Below are 23,595 nucleotides of genomic sequence, written 5' to 3' on the forward strand. Positions count from 1 at the left end.
TCAAATTTTATTGGAAATGCACCATATCAGCCTCTTGATTCCCAGAAGTCTAGGTCAAGAGTCTGAGGGGTTTTGTCTCTTGAACCTTTATCAGTCTGTAGCAGCAAAACAGAACAAGATAAGAAAAAATAACTGCAGAAGTGAAGAACCAATGTTGTTTAATGTGACACTAACCTTCTTCACAGCCTTCGGCCATGGTGGGCAAATGAAGGCATCACACACTGTGCTTCACCGCCCCGCCCCCGGCCAATTTTTTTTTGCGGTGGGGGGGGGGAATTGCATTTTTTATTTGAGGCAAGACAAAGACAGCCTCCATTTAAAGAATGACAGCAGTTTACGAATTGGACCCTCTGAAAATTTTACTTTATAGATCGAGTGCACAGCAAAAAGCCTCATCTGGAAGAGCACTCAGAAGTCTGCTCAGTCAATCCTGTGGGTGGATTTTTTCATTTTATATCAGGATTCTAAAAAGCACTGCTTAATATAAGGCACGGTTACAGCACTGATTGTGTTATTTCATGTTATAAAACTTGACCAAAATTAGCATGGTTAAATACGTGCTTAATTTTCATGTAGTCGTTCAACCAATATTCCATTGAAATCAATGGAATTTATGCGGTATTCCTATTGAGGTTTCCAGCAATTTTTGGTTAACAAAAGGCATCTAATATCAAAGTTAAATACAATCAAAATGATAGACTTGTTTGGAACTGGAAATCATTGTAGTTTGTGAAAATGTAAGGAAAGTCAGTGGTAGCTTATCTTAAAAACCTAACTCAATAAAGTACTGTTTTAATATTTTAATAATATTAAAATACTGCTTTTATATTTAATATTGCTTGGCATTTGAAACATTGCATTTTTTTAAAAAAAATAAGCCTCTCTCTATTCATATATAATTGAACTTTTAAATGTTGGTGTTTTTATTTATAGGCACTTGGAGGTGTCCCAGGAAGTCAGCCATTATTGCCTAGTGGAATGGATCCAACACGGCAACAAGGTAATCTGCATCATCAGTAGATAACAGCATGTTGGTTCAAAAATCTTACTCTCACTTCTTAGAATGTTAAGCGATCGGAATGACAGGCAAAAATGAACACAGTTGTGGAACTGCAGGTGGGATGGTTCTGTTGTTCTTCTCATGGATGTCCTGTGGCATAGGATACAAGGGAAAAACCTTTGTAGTTCATCATCTCTTAAAGCAAAGGGAACAGCTTCTATGCTGTTCTTAAAGCAAAGAGAACAGCTTCTATGCTGTTCTTCTGGAGTTTAAAGCATTTTACTTTTGCAGTATAAATTGAATAATGACATTCTTCATATTGAGGTCAGAATTGATGGGGATAAATAAGTATTTTTTTACCTAAAGGTCTCTGATGATTCAAATATCTTACCCATCATAGCATTTCCTTTTCCTAAGTCACCGTTGCTTAGGGATTACCCAAGAAGCTATTGCATTCTGCCCAGAATCTTGCGCTATATTCAGCAGCTACCCCGAGTTCCTAGCTGTTTTCCTTTTGAATAATTGAAATATGTAATGTAGTTATATATTATTTAGCACTGTCAGTTAAAGAATGCTCAGCAAATTGTATTAGTTGTTTTAAAATTATATAGTTCCATTATTACTTCCAGCTTCCTTTTTTGTCTAAACATAAAAGTGGAGGTTCATTCCATGACTTGTCTACAGTGAACTGGTTGTTGGGGCTGAATGCTTTATTAAGTCCGCATATGAGTTCAGCTAAAGTTCTGAAGAAAATGCTTTTTTTATTTTTAGCTAATGCAACCACTGTTGTGGCAAGCACCATCTTAGAAGAGACTCTGCCTCTGTGTTAAAGAAAGAACAATAATCTACGATGGTGCCTGCCATATGAGTGTGTGTGTGATAAATATTTGCATTAACCATGATTAACAATTTGTTGGCGGGGGGAAATCTGATTTAAGAATGTGCCTCTGAATATAAAGACATTTTAATCAGCTAACCTGATTATTGAACTAAAGGTTGTACCCTAATACATGTCTTTTCCAGGACATCCAAATATGGGTGGGCCAATGCAGAGAATGACTCCTCCAAGAGGAATGGTTCCCTTAGGACCTCAGGTATATTGCTTGTGTTGCAGTTCACATGGCCATGTATATCAAAATTCCCACTTTTCATGTGGAATTTATAATGCAACTATTTGTAGTTGCTATGTGTAAAGGCATGACTTCCCACAGAACACCTATGCTACATCCCTGAAACCATTCCTTGCTTGGTTAGACCAAAATCCACCTAGCTCAGCTTTCTGCTTCCAACAGTGGTGTCTGGAAGCTTAAAAATAGATCATGAAGAAGATCACATTTTCTGCTTGTTTGTTTGTTTGTTCTCACCGTCCTGTACTTAGAAATTATTCTACACATGGATGATTCATTTACCTATTAATTCCATGAATCATCAGGTATAGAAGCAGCATATTTCTGAGTATTAAATGCCTGGGGGAAATAGTGGCATAACCATAGTTTGTTTGGCATATCTGTGTTCACTGACTGTAGTTTTAAAAATGTGCAATTTGTTGCAACATTCATTTTTCTTCCACTTAACTGAAATTGCATTCAGAATAAAGCCTTTGGTATTTCTTATTTGTTTAATAGCTACATTAGCTATTTCTTGGAGAAATGCAAAATATCGTTTTTAAAAGACAGAAAACATGAAAGAAAGAAAAAATAATTAAACTTTCTAATTGATGGCCATTCACCGTCTGTTGAACCTATCCATATACAGTGGTACCTTGGTTTTTGGACATCTCCATTGCAAAAAGCTTTGGTTTTTGAATGCCAAAATCCGGAAGTAAATGCTTCTGTTATCAAACGCGCCTCAGAAGTCGAACAGTTTCTGCTTCATGTATCTGTTGTTTTTTACCATTTTCTCTATTGAATTGGTAGGCCGCTCTTTGTGCCTCAGTTTTCTAACGTTTCGGAAGTTGAACTGTCTTCCGGAACAGATTACATTCGAAAACCGAGGTTCCACTGTAAATCTCTTCATATGTCCCTAATAATACCGAATCATTCAAGCAAGACTTACTCAGTTTTTCCTTTTTAAATATTTTTAAACCATTTGGCAAAATTGTATACTTTCACAGAAATTGTATACTTTCACAGAATCAATAATATCCAAATCGTTTCCTACAACAGTTTTAGCATAGAAACTGATTTAGTTATTTTAGCTTCAGTATTCAATAAACATCTTAGTTTCACAAGGTGGAAACTAGTATGAATCCTCAGATTCTTAATCAGAGAAAATTGAACTGAATAGCATGAAAATCAGTCAAGCTTTTGCTGAAAGTTTTAAAAAGAGACAGTTTTTATATGTCAGTATGTGTGCATTGGGACGCGGGTGGCACTGTGGGTTAAACCACAGAGCCTAGGACTTGCCGATCAGAAGGTTGGCGGTTCAAATCCCCGTGACACAATGAGCTCCCGTTGCTTGGTCCCTGCTCCTGCCAACCTAGCAGTTTGAAAGCATGTCAAAGTGCAAGTAGATAAATAGGTACCGTTCCGGCGGGAAGTTAAACGGCATTTCCATGCGCTGCTCTGGTTTGCCAGAAGCAGATTAGTCCTGCTGGCCACATGACCCAGAAGCTGTACGCCAGCTGCCTCGGCCAATAAAGCGAGATGAGCGCCGCAACCCCAGAGTCGGTCACGACTGGACCTAATGATCAGGGGTCCCTTTACCTTTTACTATGTGTGCATTTATTTTGATGACTTCTATTTCTGGAAGACTTCAATAAAATATGACATATCTCCAGAAGCATGTTGTTATACATCGGCATGTCTGGAGCACATGTCCTACAGCATGGGTTTGTTGACTAGACTCATCTAGGGCTCTTTGTTTTAATTTTTGTTATAATTAAAAAGTGTTATATGAGTACACTTACAAAGTAAATAGCATTGGCCACTTTTAAGAACTCAAGCCTGACTTCCCTTCTCACAACAGATTGACATGCTTTCTCTTTGAATAGTACAATTCTTATAGCTGAGAATACACACAGTCTAAGATGGTCATGTTACAGCTACGTACATTGGGTGATACCCAGTTATTCCTGTCCGCTGGTGACTTCTGCTTGTGCAACAGGACTTTCATCTCCTCTCCTTCTCTCTGCAGCCCACACACATCCCAGCACATCAGCTTCAAGGCGTTGAAGGATCTTACGAAACAAATTTGGGGGGAGGTGCACTGGGGTGAGGGAGACAAAGAGGAAATATTGGATATCACCCATGTGCTAATACACACACACACACACACACCCCAGGTAAATAGCGCAGTTTCCAGAATCAATTGCTATATATGACAGCCTAAGAGCTAGGTGGAGAGCACATTTTCGTTTTGTCCTGAACATAGCAATGGGCTGTTCATAGGCATTTCAGTACATTTTTCATGCCTTCTGAATAATTCCCCTGCTCTTTGCTGTAGATTGCTTATTAAGTAAACTTAGCAGTCATCTTATTCAGTATAAGTATATACTTCTAATGTTAAATACTAACACTAAATAGGCAGTTTACTTAAAAAAAGTATCCATTTGAATCCCTCAAAATGTCTGTGGAATACAAAGTCAACTTTCGTGAAATGGATATTAAATCTGTCCCTCACAGACAATTGTATTATCTATCATAAATGTTACAATCTCCATGAATCAATTAACATTTGTAAATGTGCCCCATATCCTTCCATTGTTAAGATAATAAGACTCTTAGGAAATGCTAAATAGTTTTATTAAAATTAGGGAGAGTGTAGAAATAATAATTGTTTTTAGTCAAGCAACTCAAATTCTGAAAATGAATGGCCCTGGCCTATCCAATAATCAGATGTGTAGGGAAGTCATTAACCTGCTGTCCTTTCTTTCCCCCCTCCTCTTTGGTTTTGTTTTTTTGTTTTGTGGTAGTCTGACCCTTGGTTATCATTGCAGAACTATGGAGGTGCAATGAGACCCCCACTGAATGCTTTAGGTGGCCCCGGAATGCCTGGAATGAATATGTAAGTAAAAATAAAAATGCCGCTAAAACATTTCCAAAAAGGGACAATCTTGTTTTACATTAAACCTTATAACATGTAATTAAAAGATCAACCTTTAAAAAATAAACCAGAGTCAAATTGACATCCATCACAAGGCTTATCATGAATGTGTGCTGAACTTCTGGTGGCCCCTCTCACAGCAGATATGTCATGTTCTCTACTATGGATAAAACATAGCAGGAGATCTTGACTATATTGAAAGTCAATTGCAGTTCTGCTTGTAGATTACAACAGAAGAACAATAACTGAAAGCAACTGTATCTTCAGTATGTTTATGCCAATGGTACTACACCCTATTATGGATAAGGAAAGGAAGGCATTGGATATGCAGAATGTTAGCGGTGTGGTAAAGATGGGGCAATTGGTGTCTGTCAGTATTACATGTTTCTGGAAGTAAATGGAATTAAAGATGTAAATAGTTATGCATTTACTTTAGAAGTGTTTGTTATGTTAGTAAGTTAAATATGTCAAATAAAGGAAGCAAGACAGTAACATTGTAATAATATGCTACCTGTCAGACATATAGTTACTTGCTCATTAGTTACCAGAAATAGCTTATTCTTCTTTGGTGATCACTTGTAGCTAAGTAAGATAGTTTTCCATGAATATGGTCTTAACAGTGTGTCTGTAAGTGACTGTGGAGGCCAATTCTGGATCCGCACATCCTCTGCACAGCGGAGACATAAGTTTCCGGGTGGGAGTTGATCACAGTGAGGATTTGCCAAAGGTGCCTTCCTCTTAGCTCGTTTCTCCCTTTTGTCCTGAGTTCCTGCTTCTTCAAAGTCCATTACACCTTGGGTAGAGGCTATTCTCCAATTGGAGCACTTGCAGGCCAGTGTTTCCCAGTTGTCAGTGTTTTTACTACATTTTTTAAAGATTTGTCTTGAGAGTGTCTTTAACCTGTTTTGTTGTCCACCGGCATTACGCTTTCTATTAAGTTGGCAATAGAGTAGTTGCTTTGGACGATAATTCACTGATCAACAACAAATTTGTTGCCTGCGTTTTTTCAGTTGATTTAGGACGAATCTGATGTGCTGAATCCAAAAATCACATTGGTTTTGCTCAGTCAGGTCAAGTTTTTGAGCTATGGCCACATGTCGTTTTTTTACGTTTTTGTTCACATGTACGCTTGTGTGAAGCGTTTTAGAAGAAGTTGGTGGGGGTAAAATGCCATGTTGAATAATTGTTTTGATTGGAAATGATTATTTTAATGACAAGAAGTATTCAGGTCCGATAGTTCTGGGTGATTATGTCGAAAAGGGATCAGTTTGAAGTCATAAAACCTTGAAATCTTCCATAAATAGGTGTGGCAAAGCATAAAGTTGGGGGATCAAAACTAAGATAATGGGGCTTGGAGTGCCACAGTATGAACCCAAAGATTGGAGACTGTTCATTGACAGCAGCAAGTGATCACTGAAATGTGTTCTGCTACACAACGGCAACCAGTTTGCCTCTATACCCCTGGCTCACTCGAGTACACTGAAGGAGAAATATGAAGCGGTGAAGTATGTGCTGGAGAAAATTGGTTATGATCAGCATAAGTGGTTTATTTGTGTTGACCTAAAGATGGTGAACGTTTTGTTGGGACAACAGTCTGGCTTCACCAAGTACCCATGTTTTCTGTGCATGTGGGATAGTAGGGACCGTGCTCAGCATTACACGAAGAAGGACTGGCCTGTGCGGGAGGAATTGGTGCCTTGCAAAGAAAGGAACGTCATCAACGACCCTCTGGTGGACAGAGACAGAATAGTCTTCCCACCGCTGCACATCAAGCTTGGCTTAATCAAGCAGTTCACCAAGGCTCTGGACAAGGATGGTGACTGCTTCACTTACTTGTGCCAGTTGGCATCTTTGATGGTCCTCAGATCCTTCAGTTCATCAGAGATCCAGAGTTTGGAAACTCAATGAACGAAGTGTAACTGGAAGCGTGGAAGGCATTTGTTCTGGTAGTGAAGAACTTTCTTGGCAACAATAAGGCCAGAAACTACGCAGAACTTGTCAGCAACATGCTGACTGCTTTCAGAAACCTGGGGTGCAACATGAGCGTCAAGATGCACTACCTATTTTCACATATGGACCGGTTTCCTGAGAACCTGGGTTCAATGAGTGACGAGCAGGGGGAGAGATTCCATCAGGACATGAGAGAGATGGAGACCAGGTATCAGGGTCGCTGGGACGCAGTCATGATGGCTGACTACTGTTGGACTCTGAAGAGAGACCTCCCTGCCGCTGAGCATTCCAGGAGTTCCAAGAAACGGAAGTTCAAGCCCTGAAGTTTGAAAAATGGTGAAGCAACATGCAATTTACGTGTACTTACCTTTATCAATGCCCACCATTCAGTTTACAGTAAACCTGACCTGATGGAGAGAAACGGATGCCATTTCCTGATTCAGCAGTGCAAAAATACCGTATTTTTTGCACCATAACACTCACTTTTTTCCTCCTAGAAAGTAAGGGGAAATGTCTGTGCGTGTTATGGAGGAAATGACTACGGGTGGCATGCCTACAGATTTTCCTCCTCTACCCAGTGATCAGGCATCCCAAACAACATGACCAGTCCAGTAAGTTGATGCTGACGAATCATTGCTTCGACACTAGTGATCTTTGCTTCTTCCAGTACACTGACATTAGTTTGCCTGTCTTCCCAAGTGATATATAATTTTTTTTGGAGACACCGTTGTTGGAATCTTTTGGGGAGTTGGAGATGGCATTTATAAGTGGTCCATGTTTCACAAACATACAGTAAAGTTGGTGCGTAGTACAATAGCTTTGTAAACAAGCATTTTGGTTTCCCTGTGAATGTCCTGGTCCTCAAACACTCTGCACTTCCATTGGGAGAAAGCTGAAGGACTTCCAACAACACAGGAGTGGCAAAGGATGCAAAAGCAAGTGGTGGATGGTATTATATTAGGTTGTTTTAGAATCCTCTAACTGTCCGGAAACTGTAGCATTAAATTTCCTCCCCCCCTCCCCCCCCTAAAATATTCTTTGTCTATCTTTCAATTAGATGGTGTAAGGTTGTGTCTATATTATATTTCTGGGGAAGTCTTTATTAGACTAGAGGATGCTACTGGCCTCTATATTAAGAGCAGGATCCAACACTGCACAAAAAGACTTCCACTCTCAGAATTGTATTTCACCTTCCTCTTACCTCTCCTGCAGCTCAAATTATCTTGTGAACTTTTATATTTTAGGGGTCCGGGAGGTGGTAGACCTTGGCCAAACCCTACAAATGCCAATTCTGTAAGTATATATCAAAATGTACTGGAATTTGTAATCCTGTTTTATGCCTTTTGAAAAAAGCAAAAAGCAAAACTTACTGTTAAGTTGTTCATAACTTTATCAACATACCTTCTGGCTCAGGAATACTATCTATCAAGATCATTCTGCTCCCTCAAGATACACATCCAAGGACCTTTTCATAAGCTGAATTCAGTACCTGTTGTAGGTCTATTTTCATCTTCCTTGCATTTAGCTTTTCTATTTCTGTTTCAGGTGGCTTTTGGTGACAAGGCAGTTGGATTACCTTTTTACCCATTCCTTATAATCTTATGACTATCACTACTTTAAAAATAGCCTGTTGTGCTGCTGTGTTAAGTTTATTATGTTTTGATATCTTAATTGTTTGGTGGTGGTTTTTTATTTTGTTAGCTGCCTTTGTTTGTTTTTTATAGAAAGGTGATATAAAATAAGTTGCTACTCCTCATAGTATGAACTCAGCTGTTTTGTTTAACAAAGATTCTTCCATTCTTAATTCTGCTGATTTATACAGAACATTTAAAACCACAAAATGCTTTCTGACAACAATTGCTGCATGTTCATATTCAGCTTTACTTAATACGATTTAAATAGTGGAAATGGCAGTAGTAAGGTGGCATTTATTTATTTATTTATAGGGCATTTATATATAACTTGATCACTGGTATTTTTTAGTAGTGATTTGCTGACTTGTTCAAAATAAAAATAGAAACTTTTTAAATTTCAAAATGAAGCATTTTTAAAATTAAAAGAATTATATCTCAAAGGGAATAAAACTCAGTTTTCTTTTCTTTTCTTTTTCAGATACCATACTCTTCTGCGTCACCTGGGAATTATGTAGTGAGTATGCTAGTGTGTGTCCGCTTATATATGTGCAGTCATTAGCATAAATGCTATGTTTCATTTGGGTTAAGAAATGGTTGTCCAGATGTTGAGGAAAACCCATGTGTATTGGTTGAGAAGTGAACAGCTGATCTGTTTTGTATCATTGCGTCTGCTATATATTTGTAGTACATATGTTGATGTTCATTAGTAAAACAGTTAACAGTCTTGCCAAAATTGCCCTGAATGCTGGGTTTTACTTCAGCATATGTTCTCTAACTGGTACAATGCATAGTCTTCAATAATGAAAAAGTAAAAGCAGCTGTTTTGAGGAACACAATTATGAGCTTGAATTTAAGAAATTTCATTTGTATTGAAGGGTCTAAAAAGTATCTAACAGTATAGTCACAAATAAAATTTTGTGAAATATAAGAACATGTTTCACACTTTTTCCGTTCTGTTTTGACTTATTCTATTTTCTTCACTTAAACTGAGTGGGACTTGAAAACCTGATCTTAAGTGGCAGAATCACCATTGTAATCATCCGAATAATTGGTTTAGGGAATGTAGCTAGATTTTTTATCTAAAACTTTTGTTATTAAATATTTACAACCAGTGATTTTAGAGGATTATTAGAACCATGTCGTAACGATACACAAAGCAGATAGCCATACTGGCACAGATTGAATAGCGTGACTTGGTTATACATCTGACATCCACAATTGCCACCAGCCTCATCCTGCAAAGTAGAATCCAGTAGGGCAGAAAAGGGAGAGAGAAGCCTGGCGTGGCCAGAGAGTTAAAGCTCTGTACCCAGCCCAGTACTCTACATATTTCCCCTTGCGTGGTCATCAAGTCAATCATTTGAACAGGAAGGGGACCAGATGAAGGGGTATGGGTGTGTGAAAGAGAGGTGTGACCATGCCCACCACTGGGATCACACACCCCCCCCCCGGATGTGGAATTTGCATTAAAAGAAGTTAGCCACCCCTGGTCTAGATAACTGGAGGTAGCAAAAGTGTCAAAATCACAACCTGCTGTGAAACCTTAATATGCTTGTGTGGAAAAAACGTGGTTATCAAGCTTGTCAAATTTACTAGAATATTCAGGTGTGCTCTATATAGAGTGTACAAATTTGAACCTGAATTCACAGTTACAAAGTGGTGACAATTTTGACATGTGAGAGAAATTAGCAATTAAGATGTAAGTACAGTCATACCTCGGGTTACAGACGCTTCAGCTTGTGCGTTTTCGGGTTGCACACCGTGCCGAACCCGGAAGTACTGGAACAGGTTACTTCCGGGTTTTGGTGCTCGCGCATGGGCAGAAGCACTAAATCGCGCTTTCCGCAGAAGCACCGAATCGTGGCATGCACGTGAGCAGACGCGGTGCTGCAGGTTGCGAATGCTGCGGGTTGCGACTGTGCCTCCTGCACGGATCACGTTCGCAACCCGAGCGTCCACTGTAAGTCTGTCTTACTGTCCCCCCCCCAGTAGTCAGTAGTGTAATTTGATCCCCAGATGGAATCTGATAAGGAAGGATCCAAATTTCTTGGCTGACCTTGCTAGCTAAGCCAAAACCAAATATTATGGTTGTCTTCTTATCCCCTTTGCTTGCTGTTTTAGCTGCCATGTGGCTAATGCACTTGGGATCCTTAACTGATTGGCATAAGGAAGGCACAGAACTTACATGCCTGACACACACCTTCCCCTCCCAGCTTGGTTAAAGTGCCCTTGGTGCTTCTACCAGTCATGGTTCAAGTAAGCTCAGCTGCTACTTTAAAAACAATATAGACATATATTTGCACATAACTGGGGAGTTCCATGTGTATGTAGAAATTGCTCTCTTATTTTTGGATAGCCTTCTTTTACTTCCAAATTGATAAGCGCTCAACAATCTGAGTGAATGAATGATGAAATAAAATATGTCAATTCTGTCACATGCAGAAACCCTTCAAAAGCATATTGTTTACTTCAGTCTCTTCAGTGATCCTGACTGCTCTTTTGTTTGTTTATTAATTAAATGGTTTGGTTTGGTTTTTAGGGTCCACCAGGAGGCGGGGGGCCACCGGGAACACCCATCATGCCTAGTCCAGCAGGTATCCCAATTTTAACCAGAAAATGTCAAAGCAATGCAAAATATTTTTTTTAATGTTTTTTGTTTTTTTTTAAATACTGGAAATGCATGATTTAGGCAACAAATAATTAAAAAGCTTACACAGGTAAGAGAAATGTATGTAATTTTGCTTAACGTTTCAGCAATCACTTTAGGATTCTGAACCACTTCCATCTTCCTATACATGGATGCAACTTATAATTTTATTAATTATGGAAGACTAACACAGCTTTAGGGTGGCGCGGTGGGTAAAACCTCAGCGCCTAGGACTTGCCGATCGCATGGTCGGCAGTTCGAATCCCCGTGGCGGGGTGTGGTCCCGTCGTTAGGTCCTAGTGCCTGCCAACCTAGCAGTTCAAAAGCACCTTCAGGTGCAAGTAGATAAATAGGGACCGCTTACCAGCGGGAATGTAAATGGCGTTCCGTGTGCTGCACTGGCTCGCCAGATGCAGCTTGTCATGCTGGCCACGTGACCCGGAGGTGTCTGCGGACAGTGCTGGCTCCCGGGCTATAGAGTGAGATGAGCGCACAACCCTAGAGTCTGGCAAGACTGGCCCGTACGGGCAGGGGTACCTTTACCTTTAACACAGCTTTATGAATCATTCTTTCAAACCTGAATACGTCCCTTTGGTAGAGCATCCACAGCAGGCAGAAATTACCAAGAAGGCAAGAACTGTTTGCCTTTGGCCCAGTGCCAAATTGTGTCTGGATGCTTGTTAAATCATAGCTGGTTCTCCTCTGTACCTCTTCAGTTCTTCCATTTTGAAAGGCCAGACTTCTCATTGTCATTGCGTCTTGCACAAGCATTGGGGAAGTGCCTTCTCACGAACCATTAATGGAGCAAGCAAAGCAGATTGGATATTGGTGTCCTTCAGTTTGAATACTAATGGATTCTCATCTGGGTTCAGTTATTTTCCATGTTAAAAGAAGGAAACTGCTGCTGGTCCATACCTATGCTATATTTGCTCCTGTTTTCCTTTTAACATCTGCAACAAATCCCTTATCAAGCATTTGCTCACAGTCTAGCCGAATGCTGCTTATAAGCAAAATACATTACAGTTGATGTTAACAATAATGTGTACTGTACGTCCAATTTGAGAGCAGTTCTGAAATGTGTTCTTCCGTGTTCTTCCGTGGCACTGTAAGCATGCCTTGAATTCCTTGAATTCCGTGGCACTGTAAGCATGCCTTGAATTATTGTGTTCACTGGCTGTTTTCCATTGAAGATGTGTGACCCCCTACATATATTTTTGTTTCAGATTCAACCAACTCTGGAGACAATATGTACACTTTAATGAATGCAGTTCCTCCTGGACCCAACAGACCTAATGTAAATATTAGAAATGCAAACACATATTTAAATTGTGCAGCTTAAACACTAGTGTATGAAACATTATTCCTGTATGTCTTATCTCCCTTTATGTGAAAGAACATGACTTATATACATGCCAACATTGCTCCACTAAATTTTCATTAATATAGAAATGTTTGTAGTGGCTGCTCCAAGGCTATACTCTGATGTAACAATGTTAATATAAATATTGCTTATGTGAGTATCTCTAGTGGTTTAGGTAATTTCCTAGCTCTTTTTCTAGCTATTTCTGGAGATAATTATTTTTACTGTTTAAATACAAGATTGACAGAAATAGAAACAAGATTGTTATTCATATTCCAGTTTTAACCATGCAGTTTATTCTTTACCATAGATTTATTAAGTGGTGAAAGTTACTTAATAGCATGTAGTATGATGTATTTTAACTTTCTGCAGTTTCCAATGGGACCAGGGTCTGACGGCCCTATGGGTGGATTGGGTGGAATGGATTCACATCATATGAATGGATCATTAGGTAAGAGTAGTACACCTTGACTTCTTAACTCTGTGCTGAGTTCATTTCAGAATGTCTTGTTTTGAATTACTTCCATTACGTTTTCAAAATTTTCTTTGCAGCCAGGGAAGTTGATTTCTGAATGGCAATTCTCAGGTTTCTAGCAAAAAACAAACAAACCCTGACATACAAAATATATATTGTCTACTTGAGATTCCTATCGTGCTTTATAAATTAAGTTGCATGTGTTTTAGAAGTTAAAATAATACTGCACAGGTGGAAAGCCCCAACATGCTATGATTCTAGAGTAAGTTTTCATGATAACATGCCAGGAAATTTAAAAGTCCTGGAAGTTCTCTCCTTAAAGTTAAGGTGAAAATAAAATAAAAAAACAACTGAGGGTTGAGTTACAAAATCAAAATACTGAAAGAACAAGCAAGGGCAGAGTGGGAAAGTCTGTTTATGCGGAGGGGGAGAGCTTTTGCTCATTTGGCAACTGGTGGGGTGTTTGACAGGACTGTTTTACTTGGGTTGACCACTTTCTTCCTCATTCATGATAATGCAACCAGTTTCATACAGAGATGTTGCCACAATACAGCAGACAGACGGTAAACAACTGTGACTTTTGTTCATTTCCCATGAGCAAGGATGTCAAAACAACAACTCCTCTGCTGGTGGTAGCATGCTCTGGGTGTGAATTTGCAAAAAATAAAATAAAATAAAATAAATAAATAAGTCAAGTAGAATGCAGAAAAATGGCATACATCTTGTTTCAATTTTCTCAACTTGAGCTGTAGCAACTTCACAGAAACACAATAGGTTAAAAAAAGAAAAAGCATATATTATTTTGCAGTATATCATAACCTAAAGGAAAAAAGTTAAATATTCAGTAGAAAAAAATGATTTTTAAAATGTAAAAACATTGGATGATATATTCAGCTAAGCTCTGAGTAGACTGTATGATTTAGATGTTTGTGGAATTACTAACTGGGTACGGGGACTTGACCTGGAGGTATCCTACAACCTCCTTCCTGCCTTACCTTTCTCTGGTCCCTGGGAATCCACCCACCGAGCTCAAGTTGGTGCAGCTCAAGCATGTATGTTTAAAGTTCAACAGACTCTTTATTGAGAACACATACACTGTCTCACACAGACTTCACACAACTATATAAAGAGAAGACCAACAAAAGGTTTCTTATATATACTTCTAATTACACAGTCTACTACTAGAAGTGGTCTCCCAGGGGATAATCCAACACAGAAATAATCCAACAGAGCAAAGCTCCAAAATAATTCCAAAAAGTAGTCTACTGGTCAAGGTCAAAAGATCCACCTGCCCTTTATATGCAGTTGTTTGTACTCTAGCACTGGACCTCCTGATAGAATGGTATCTGTAAGATTACTTGATAGGCTCCCTAAGCTCCCCCTTTTGCTTTAACGATGACCTTAGCTGAAACTCCTGGTGTCTGGGTCCTGTACCATTTTTCCAATTCACACTCTAGCCAAGCTGAAATCTTGCCATATTTCCTGATATGATACACCTAGCTTCTTACTATGAGATAGCAAACACCCACACCTCCCATTTCAACCTTTATGTGCCCAAGCCATCGCTGATATGGATTTTATGCCTAAACTTGCAGCGTCATGCTATTGATAGTGATTTATTGGACCCATTGAAATTAAAAGGCTTGTAGTTGTGGCAAAATTTAAGGTATTCACGTTTGGAAAAGACTCAGTGATGAAATCCACAACTAAACTGAATCTTCATTTTAATTTTAGGCTCAGGAGACATGGACAGTATCTCCAAAGTAAGTATATATTTGATGTTTGGCACTGTTTTTCTCTAAGCAGATTTATTACAGTGGTTAAACACTTAAAAACAAAAGAACACCTTGTTTAAAATGAAGTACCGTATTTTTCGCTCTATAACACGCACCTGACCATAACACGCACATCGTTTTTAGAGGAGGAAAACAAGGGAAAAAACATTCTGTTGTTTTGTTTTTTTAATAATTTTTTATTAAAGTTTCAACAAATTTTATAGTAACACAAAAAGCAAAACATCACAACAACAATACAAACAAACAATACAAAACAAAAATCAAACAAAATTAAAAGGTTCAATTCTTGGTTTCATGTAGCTTTCTTTCCGGACTTCCTCACATCTCCCTTTTCTGTTTTCAAATTTCCAATTTAGTTTCAGCAGATTTTTCCCCTATTTTAACCAGATTAATATGTCTTAATTTCTTTTAAAGTTAACCATTCCTGCTGCTAACCCATCTTTTTATCTTCCATCCTTAGGTTAACTAAACTGTGATTCTCTTATTGGTTACTAATGAAACATCTTTGCACATTCCTTCAGCTTTGTCACTAATGCCACATTGTCTCAATATCCTGCATCATATTAACATTCATACAGTTTACAATGTTTTTGCAGATAATCTTTGAATTTCTTCCATTCTTCTTCTATTTGTTCTTCTCCTGTATCTCGGATTCTGCCAGTTATTTCTGCTAGGTCCATATAGTCCATCAATTGCATCTGCCATTCTTCCAGAGTGGGCAAATCTTGTGTCTTCCAATACTTTGCGATGAGTATTCTTGCTGCTGTTGTTGCGTACATAAAAAAAGTTCTATCCTTCTTTAACACCTTCTGATCGACAATGCCCAGAAGGAAGGCCTCTGGTTTCTTCAAGAAGGTATACTTAAATACCTTTTTCAACTCATTATATATCATTTCCCAGAATGCCTTTACCCTTGGGCATGTCCACCAGAGGTGAAAGAATGTTCCCTCAGTTTCCTTACATTTCCAACATTTATTATCGGGCAAATGGTATATCTTTGCAAGCTTGACTGGTGTCATGTACCACCTATAAATCATTTTCATAATATTTTCTTTCAAGGCATTACATGCCGTAAATTTCATACCAGTGGTCCATAACCGTTCCCAGTCTGCAAACATAATATTATAACCAATGTCTTGTGCCCACTTAATCATAGCTGATTTAACCATTTCATCCTGAGTATTCCATTTTAACAGCAAGTTATACATTCTTGACAATGTCTTAGTTTTAGGTTCTAACAATTCCGTTTCTAGTTTCGATTTTTCCACCTGGAAACCTAGTTTCTTGTCCACGTTAAAAGCCTCTCTAATTTGGTAATAATGTAGCCAATCTCGCACTCTACAAGGGAAAAAACATTCTGAATGAAACAGTGGATGTATCATTTTTGTGCTTCATCCTGTGGCCACAGACATGTGATCTGATGGTGAATTTGGGGTGACCCAATGCAAAAATCCTGAGAATCCCTGTGGATCCATGCTTTGTAACCACATTTTTGCACCATTGCAGCCCCAGGCAACAGTGGGTGCGTGATTTTTGGGGGGCAGGCTGTAGCCATGGACATGCTATGTGCTCTGATGGTGAATTTGGGCTGACCCAATGCAAAGATCCTGAGGATCCATGGGGATCCATGTTTTGTAACCACGTTTTTGCACCATTGCAGCCCCAGGCAACAGTGGGTGCGTGATTTTTGGGGGGCAGGCTGTAGCCATGGACATGCTATGTGATCTGATGGTGAATTTGGGGTGACCGAATGCAAAGATCCTGAGGATCCATGTAGATCCATGCTTTTTAACCACGTTTTTGCACCATTGCAGCCCCAGGCAACAGTGGGTGCGTGATTTTGGGGGGGCAGGCTATAGCCATGGACATGCTATGTGATCTGATGATGAATTTGGGGTGACTGAATGCAAAGATCCTGAGGATCCATGTAGATCCATGCTTTTTAACCACATTTTAAGTGGGGAGGGAAGGAAAAACACAGAACGGACAAGGAGCACGAGAGAGGTGTGCAGAGAAGCAGCTGGCTAAGAATGCAGGAGAGGGGTATAACGGGAGGGAGGAAAGGAAGGCAAAAGTTTTCCCTCACCTACCCACCCAAGCCAGCCAGCTCTCTCTCTCTCTCTCTCTCTCTCTCTCTCTCTCTCTCCCTCCTGCATGTTTTCAGCAGCACGGAGCACAGAGACGACACTCTGCTTTCCCCTCTGCTTGCCTGGAGGGGAGGGGCTTTCCCTGCTCTTTGTTCCGTTTGAGCAAACACAGCAAGGAAACAGAGGTGGGTGGGCAGTAAGACCCTGAGGCAGAATGCAGGAAAGCAGCCACTTCCTCTTTTCAGGTTTCCCTTCTAGGAGACGCGCGATTTGATTTTTGCCTGATTTTTTTTGCCTCCCCTCGCGCCATTTGGCTCCAGGGACCACACATTCGCTCAATAACATGCACAGACATTTCCCCTTCCTTTTTAGGAGAAAAAATCTGCGTGTTATAGAAGGAAAAATACAGTACTTGTTATTGGATTATCAACACTCTGAGGGCATTATGCAAACGAGATTATCATTTATAGAAGGTTGAAACTTAATCTTGATACGTGTTCCATTAAATGGATTTAGCTTATTGATTTTCCTGAATATAAGGGATTATTTTCCTGATGATCTCTAATCACTTATCCTATTTGTGATCAATGTATTAAAATGCATGTATTCAGTATTGATGATGCAAATGCCATAATCCAGACAGCTGCATTAAGTATGTTCAACGCTTTTTCCCTTGCCATCCTGAAACTACCAAGTATAACCCCCATCAATATGCCACCTCACAAACCAGAAGTTAACACCTTTTGGGGGCACGTTTTGATTTTTGGTTTGTAGCCGGTGGTGACTTTAATAGGGGATCTAAGAGAAACTAGACATCTGTTGGTGGTGCACTATGTGAGAGTATACATATATGTGGATGATAGAGGAAGAGCTCTGCTTTGGACCTCATATGGCAAATATAAAATATATGTCAATCACTCGTGAGAATTGAGGCAAGAATACAATGTGGCAGTGCTATGGGTTTTATATTTTCGCCCTTAAATTCTTTCATTTACATAAAACAAGAATGAATTCATACATACAGCATTGGCTCTCCTGTTGTGTTCTTCAAATAGAACTCTCCCAGTAATATGAGCATGAGCAATCAGCCCGGGACCCCTCGAGATGATGGTGAAATGGGTGGAAACTTTCTAAACCCTTTTCAGAGTGAGAGTGTAAGTATTATATTTTATTTTTTGGTTGCTACTGAATAACTTGCACATGTTTATATTACTTTCAGTCCTTTAGAAAGCTTACAATCATGGCAATCAAACAAATTTGAACATAGCGCACATCAGATGTTTTTCAGAAGAGAATCCAGAGTTTGGCTGTTAGGACCTTTTTCTTTTAAAAGCTTGCTATTTCCTGGAGACGTTTTAGGCCATTGTTGTTCCACCACCTACTTGAGCTAAATGTTGTTGTTTTTTGCAAATTTTCCTGCAATTTACTGTGATGCGTTTAAAGAAAAGGTTGAAAATGGATTTTTGCAACCCGTCCATTTAGATGTTTGAGACGATAACTTTCACACAGTTGGCCTAGTTTATTTGGGATATGAAGGCCAAAGATGACTAGAAAAGATCCATAAAATACTGAAATAGTGAAAGCATCATGCAAATGGCATACACAGTAACATGAAAAATGTGTATAATGTGTGAAGATTGTAGTATAGATTCTGCTTATGGATAAAATGGTTTTATGAAGCTTAAAATATAGACCTATTTATTGTATATTATACACCCACACACCAATTTTTAGCCTGTTATCAGGTATTGTACTAGGATCACCGTGCTTTGGCAATTCTGATAAATTAGCTGTTTTTTTACTTCTTTCCACAAGTAGAGATTGTCTTGTTGATGATTTTGCAGAAAATGGTATAATGCTGGCATGGCTGTTCTCAAAAAGTTTCTTCAACATATTTCTGAACCTGTATACAGAATTTATTGAAGAGGGCTGAATTCGTAGTGAAGTATATATGGACCTGTCTGATAGCCTGTTATCAGCAAAGGAATACAGACCAGTGTCACAAAGCAACAGATAGTTTTCAAGCTCTTAAGTATTATTTGAAAGGGAGCAAAAAAAACCACCCCAATGTTTCGGTGCAAACAGATTTGTTGTGATGGTGGTGACAAACAATTTTGAAAACTGCTTTACACTGCATTTGAAAGTATGAAGATTGGCTATATGAAGATTTGCAACCTATATAGGCAAGGATACCATTAAGTAAAAGTGTCCCTACCATGCTGTGCCTTTGGGTTCAGTAACAGAATGAAGATGTGACCATGGTGAATGTGATATACATTTCCTCACATACAGTGTGTTGCCAAAGACTACCAGATATCTATATTGATAAACTGATGTCTGAGAAGACGATGCCAACCCATAATGGTCTATAGTCGACATGGTGTCCCTTCTAGATGCCTGGCCACACTCCCATCAGTCCCAGCCATTATGGCCTCTGATCACAGATAATGGAAGTTGTAGCTCATCATGGTTGTGGTCCTTGCTCTTCCACCCCACAAATTATTAGGCTACTATGATGAAGCACACTTTGATGGGCAGGATTAGTGTTCTTTCCCATAGTGGGCATGCTGGATATGAAGAAAATAGACTTGCTACTGCTTGGATTAGTAGACTTTAGTACATGAAGGCAGTGCTCTATAGCAGCGAGCAGATGAACTCTTAAACAGTGAGTTGTTCTTCCATTGTCATTCAGCTGTTCCACAGAGTCATGAAAATGTCATTGACAGAGGTAGATAATCCTAGAATTCAGAATGAAATATATTTGAAAGTTGGGTTGGGATGGTTTGAGTTTTAAATAGGTAAACAGGTAAATATGTATTCCTGGGCATATTGTATTCCTGGGAGCACTTCATTCATGCTGGAAAACTGCTGCAGCTGATTTGGAGAGCAGTGGAAGACACACTATGCAGCAAAGAAACGGGCATGGGCTTGGATAGGATACTGCCTGGCTGTTTTGAGTTGCAAGGGGAAAAGGTGGGATATAAATATATAACTATAATGTAAGAATGGAATTAACTGTAATAAACACTTTGTTCCATTTTTATCCCACTTTTCAGCAAACCTTTATCCCAAAGCAGTTTACAATAATAAAAAAATCTAATTAAAAACACAATAGGGTGGGGGGGGTATGTCTTTTCCTTTAGACCTAATTATTAAACAGTTGTACACTGATAGGATGCCATAGTGATATCCTTGGATAATTAGCTGTTCATGTTTCTTCCTGTTCCTATTTTGTTGCAAATTAAAATAAACTTCCCTTGAGACACTAAAACATGAACTATAACCTTGTTGTGTGTGCTATTTTTGTACATGCTCTGAGTGTGCTGTTCCATTTTTTCTCTCTCTTAACATTACTGCATTGCCAAGTAATGCTCTTTTCCCATGAGAACATAGGCAGTTGTCACTTATTATAAACAATATTTTCAAATATGCATTTGTTTACTTTCTACTATTAGTGGAGAAAAAAGTGGACTACATGTCTGCAAAGAACCACAAATACTTCTACATTATTACTGCTGGTTACTGAATTGTTTTTAATGTTCTGATTTTAATATTTGCTTATGTGATTTTATTGTTTAGATAAAATTATTTTTGAGTTAACATTATACAAATTAACCTAAATAAAGAATTAGATGCTACTACTGATAGGCAACAGGGATTTTGCCAAATAAACATTAACTCAATGCAGATATGACTGATTAGCTAAATGGTGTGTAATAAGGAGAATTGTAGATAAAATTCATAAATTATTTTATCCACAGGCTGCACCTTTTTCATATGGCTATAAGTGGTTTTTCCTTTGTTTTATTTTATTTCTTGCATGATGCTTCCACTAGCTTCTCTATTTCATTGTGGATCTCTTCCAATCATTTAAAACCTTCTTGGCCCCTAAATATGGCAAAAATTATGAGTTATATTCCAAACTCTTCAAACGACATGATATAAAATTTTTGTTTCGGTCTGTTCTTTGAATTGCATCCCAACACTAGATTCTAACTTTTAGCCAATGGACATCAAGGCTATTGGCTACCTAAATCAACTGAAAAAAGTCATTCTGAAATGGCTGAATTAAAATATGTTCCTGAGCACATTTGTATTAGTCTTTTAAGGTAATGATAAACAATAATGCCCTCTAGTGTTCATTCACAAATAATTTTACCTATTGCACTGAAGGTAGATATTTTCATGAGTCTTCAAAATATGCTCATACTCCATTCTTTATGGTTAGATTTTGAACTCGTAATGAATCCTATATTTTTAAAAATCAGTTATGCTGACCCAGTTAATGGTTTTGCTCCAACTGGAATTAAAGGATGCCGGAACCACCAATTGGAACTATTTATGTTGAAGATGAATTTGATATACTTTGCTACTTTGAATTTGATATACTTTGCTACTTTGAATTTGCTACTTTGTTTGAATCAATAGACCTAAATTTGCCCTAATTCAAGCAAAGCTTCATATTTCCAGGACTATTGTGTGCTTTTTCATTGGGTGTCTGTCACAAATATGCCATTGTATGAATTAGCAGTGAGAAAAATATCACTACAATTATTATTATTTACAAGGTGTAATTATTCAAAAATGAATAAAACCGGCTTAATGTAAAATCTGAGTTGTATCCAGCAGTGCCACTCAAGCTTATGGTAAAATTTCCATCAGCTGAATGGGAAGGGGGACTGTTGTTGTTGTTGTTGTTGTTGTTGTTGTTGTTGTTGTTGTTGTTGATATCCCCGACTCCACTGCAGCCCTCCCCTCCCCTCCCCAAATCTGCTCTAGAGGATTGCAAGTCCCTCCAGAGCAAGTTGGGTAGAGGGCGGAAGGGGTATAAGGGGGATTTTCAAAAGTGGCTTCCTTCTCCATTCCACGTACAGAAGACTTACTGTAAGCAGAGCAACACTAAGGGTGTTGCTAAAAGATATAGCTCTTTTAGATTGAATCCCATAATACTGAAATAAATGTAGTTGCCCTTACCTCACAGTTCAGCATAATTCACTTAGAAATTGGATGGAACAAAATCAGTTTTGGAAAATGGGGAAGGGAGCTAAATGAATTGGCATGTGAAGTCATTTTATTGGATATATTATTTTGCCCACTCTTATAAGTTGCCCTGATACTGCTACCCACTGACTTTCTACTTGGCTGGTTTTAAGGTTCTTAGTCCTGCTATACAGTAAATGAAGCTGAGGAAAACTTAGGAGCTTTTTTATTTAAAATCGTTCTACAGTTTGACCTTACGTCTCACTGCAAATTTTACCAAGTCTTTGAGATGCAGCTAAATAGAAATTCAATTAAAAGGTTGTTTAAAAGACTTTCTCTGAATAGCTACCAAACATTTGCTAACCTACTGATATCCCAGCACACTGATTTCTCTGCTGCTTTCAGTGTAGCCATTAAGTATCAAAATCAGCTTTGTTGAGTTGCAACATCTACAGGAGTTCTGCCTAAAACTAAATACTGGACTTGATGTGGCATTTCAATTCACTTGGCACTTAAAACATTTAACTCTTTAGCAATGTGATTATGGGTGTCAGATTCAAGTGCTATGAATAAATACTGTGTTGCAAAGCATGTGCGCTAGTCCAGGTTCTGTGATGAAGTATGTGCATATTAAACAAAAGCCAAAGTATGTTTCTGAAATAATGCCAAATGAATATGGTTAATCATCAACAACTGTGCCCTAATGCTGTTAGGAGCGTCCTACTCTCATGTAGGACCTTGGCAGAGACACATGCCAGACTGGCACGTTCTCTCCCTCCTGGTCAATCGTTCAGGAGCTTCAAAAGCTTTCTTCTGCCCAAACTTCACAGCGACTAATGCCAAAAGGCATTAGCACACTCAGGGATCCGCAGAGTATTCACAGTTTACGTAACAGAACCAATAGCACAGCATATAATACACTCTGAGCATTCTGACTTAGCTTCTGCCTCTTTCTCATCAGATAGCAAAGAGAGAAAACAAAGGACAATAGTCCCACTTCACGGAACACAGTAACACAAACATCCTGTCTCCATCACTTCCCATACTGTGGAATGAAAACATACACCATCATGTGATAGACAGCAATCTCATGACTGTAAACATGGGGAATGAATCTCCAACAAATACATGGACAGCTGGTGCCCTCTCTATATGTTGTGAACTACAACTCTGATCAGCCCCAGCCAGCTTGGCTAATGGCCAGGGATGATGGAAGTTACAGTCCAAAACATTGGGGGGGACAGGTACCACATCAGCTCTTCTTGTCACAAAGAAAGCAAATAACGCTATGTGCCAAAAAGTGTTTTATGAAGTGCTGAACACAATTTTCCATAAAGTTTATAGAGATCAAAACTCTGATTCTTATCATCAGCCCTCATTCACGCAAATGCTATCTTGCTAGTCTGCAAGTTCTTGTTTTTTTCTTTAAGGAATTCACCCAATTACAGATTTGTAACCTTGATAGTTGCTCTTATGGTAGCAGTGTTTTGTTTTACCAGAGACTACTTACTTATATGGCTTCTGATACTATGGTAGGTAAGATATCTATATCTCTCTTAATTAGGAAGCTAGAAGTATGCACATGAACACCGCATGAAATCATGACTGGGAATCATGAGAAA

At 38.7% G+C, this 23,595-nt stretch overlaps 1 protein-coding gene across 10 annotated transcripts in view; it reads left to right on the forward strand.

Moving 5' to 3' along the window:
• SSBP2 (single stranded DNA binding protein 2) overlaps positions 1 to 23,595 on the forward strand; it is a 131,852-nt gene that overhangs the window by 95,670 nt on the left and 12,587 nt on the right. For 7 of the 10 annotated variants that reach the window (XM_079995730.1, XM_079995736.1, XM_079995734.1 and 4 more), the window contains 10 exons: positions 934 to 1,000; positions 2,024 to 2,094; positions 4,914 to 5,005; positions 8,239 to 8,287; positions 9,107 to 9,142; positions 11,168 to 11,222; positions 12,499 to 12,569; positions 13,008 to 13,086; positions 14,845 to 14,873; positions 18,049 to 18,147. In XM_079995730.1, the coding sequence (XP_079851856.1) occupies positions 934 to 1,000; positions 2,024 to 2,094; positions 4,914 to 5,005; positions 8,239 to 8,287; positions 9,107 to 9,142; positions 11,168 to 11,222; positions 12,499 to 12,569; positions 13,008 to 13,086; positions 14,845 to 14,873; positions 18,049 to 18,147 (648 nt within the window). The remainder of the gene's footprint in view (positions 1 to 933; positions 1,001 to 2,023; positions 2,095 to 4,913; positions 5,006 to 8,238; positions 8,288 to 9,106; positions 9,143 to 11,167; positions 11,223 to 12,498; positions 12,570 to 13,007; positions 13,087 to 14,844; positions 14,874 to 18,048; positions 18,148 to 23,595) is intronic. The other 3 variants (XM_079995732.1, XM_079995737.1, XM_079995735.1) reach the window with 1 other exon arrangement.

The sequence above is a fragment of the Podarcis cretensis genome (genome assembly GCF_951804945.1).
Source record: "Podarcis cretensis genome assembly, chromosome: 11".
NCBI classification, from domain to species: domain Eukaryota; kingdom Metazoa; phylum Chordata; class Lepidosauria; order Squamata; family Lacertidae; genus Podarcis; species Podarcis cretensis.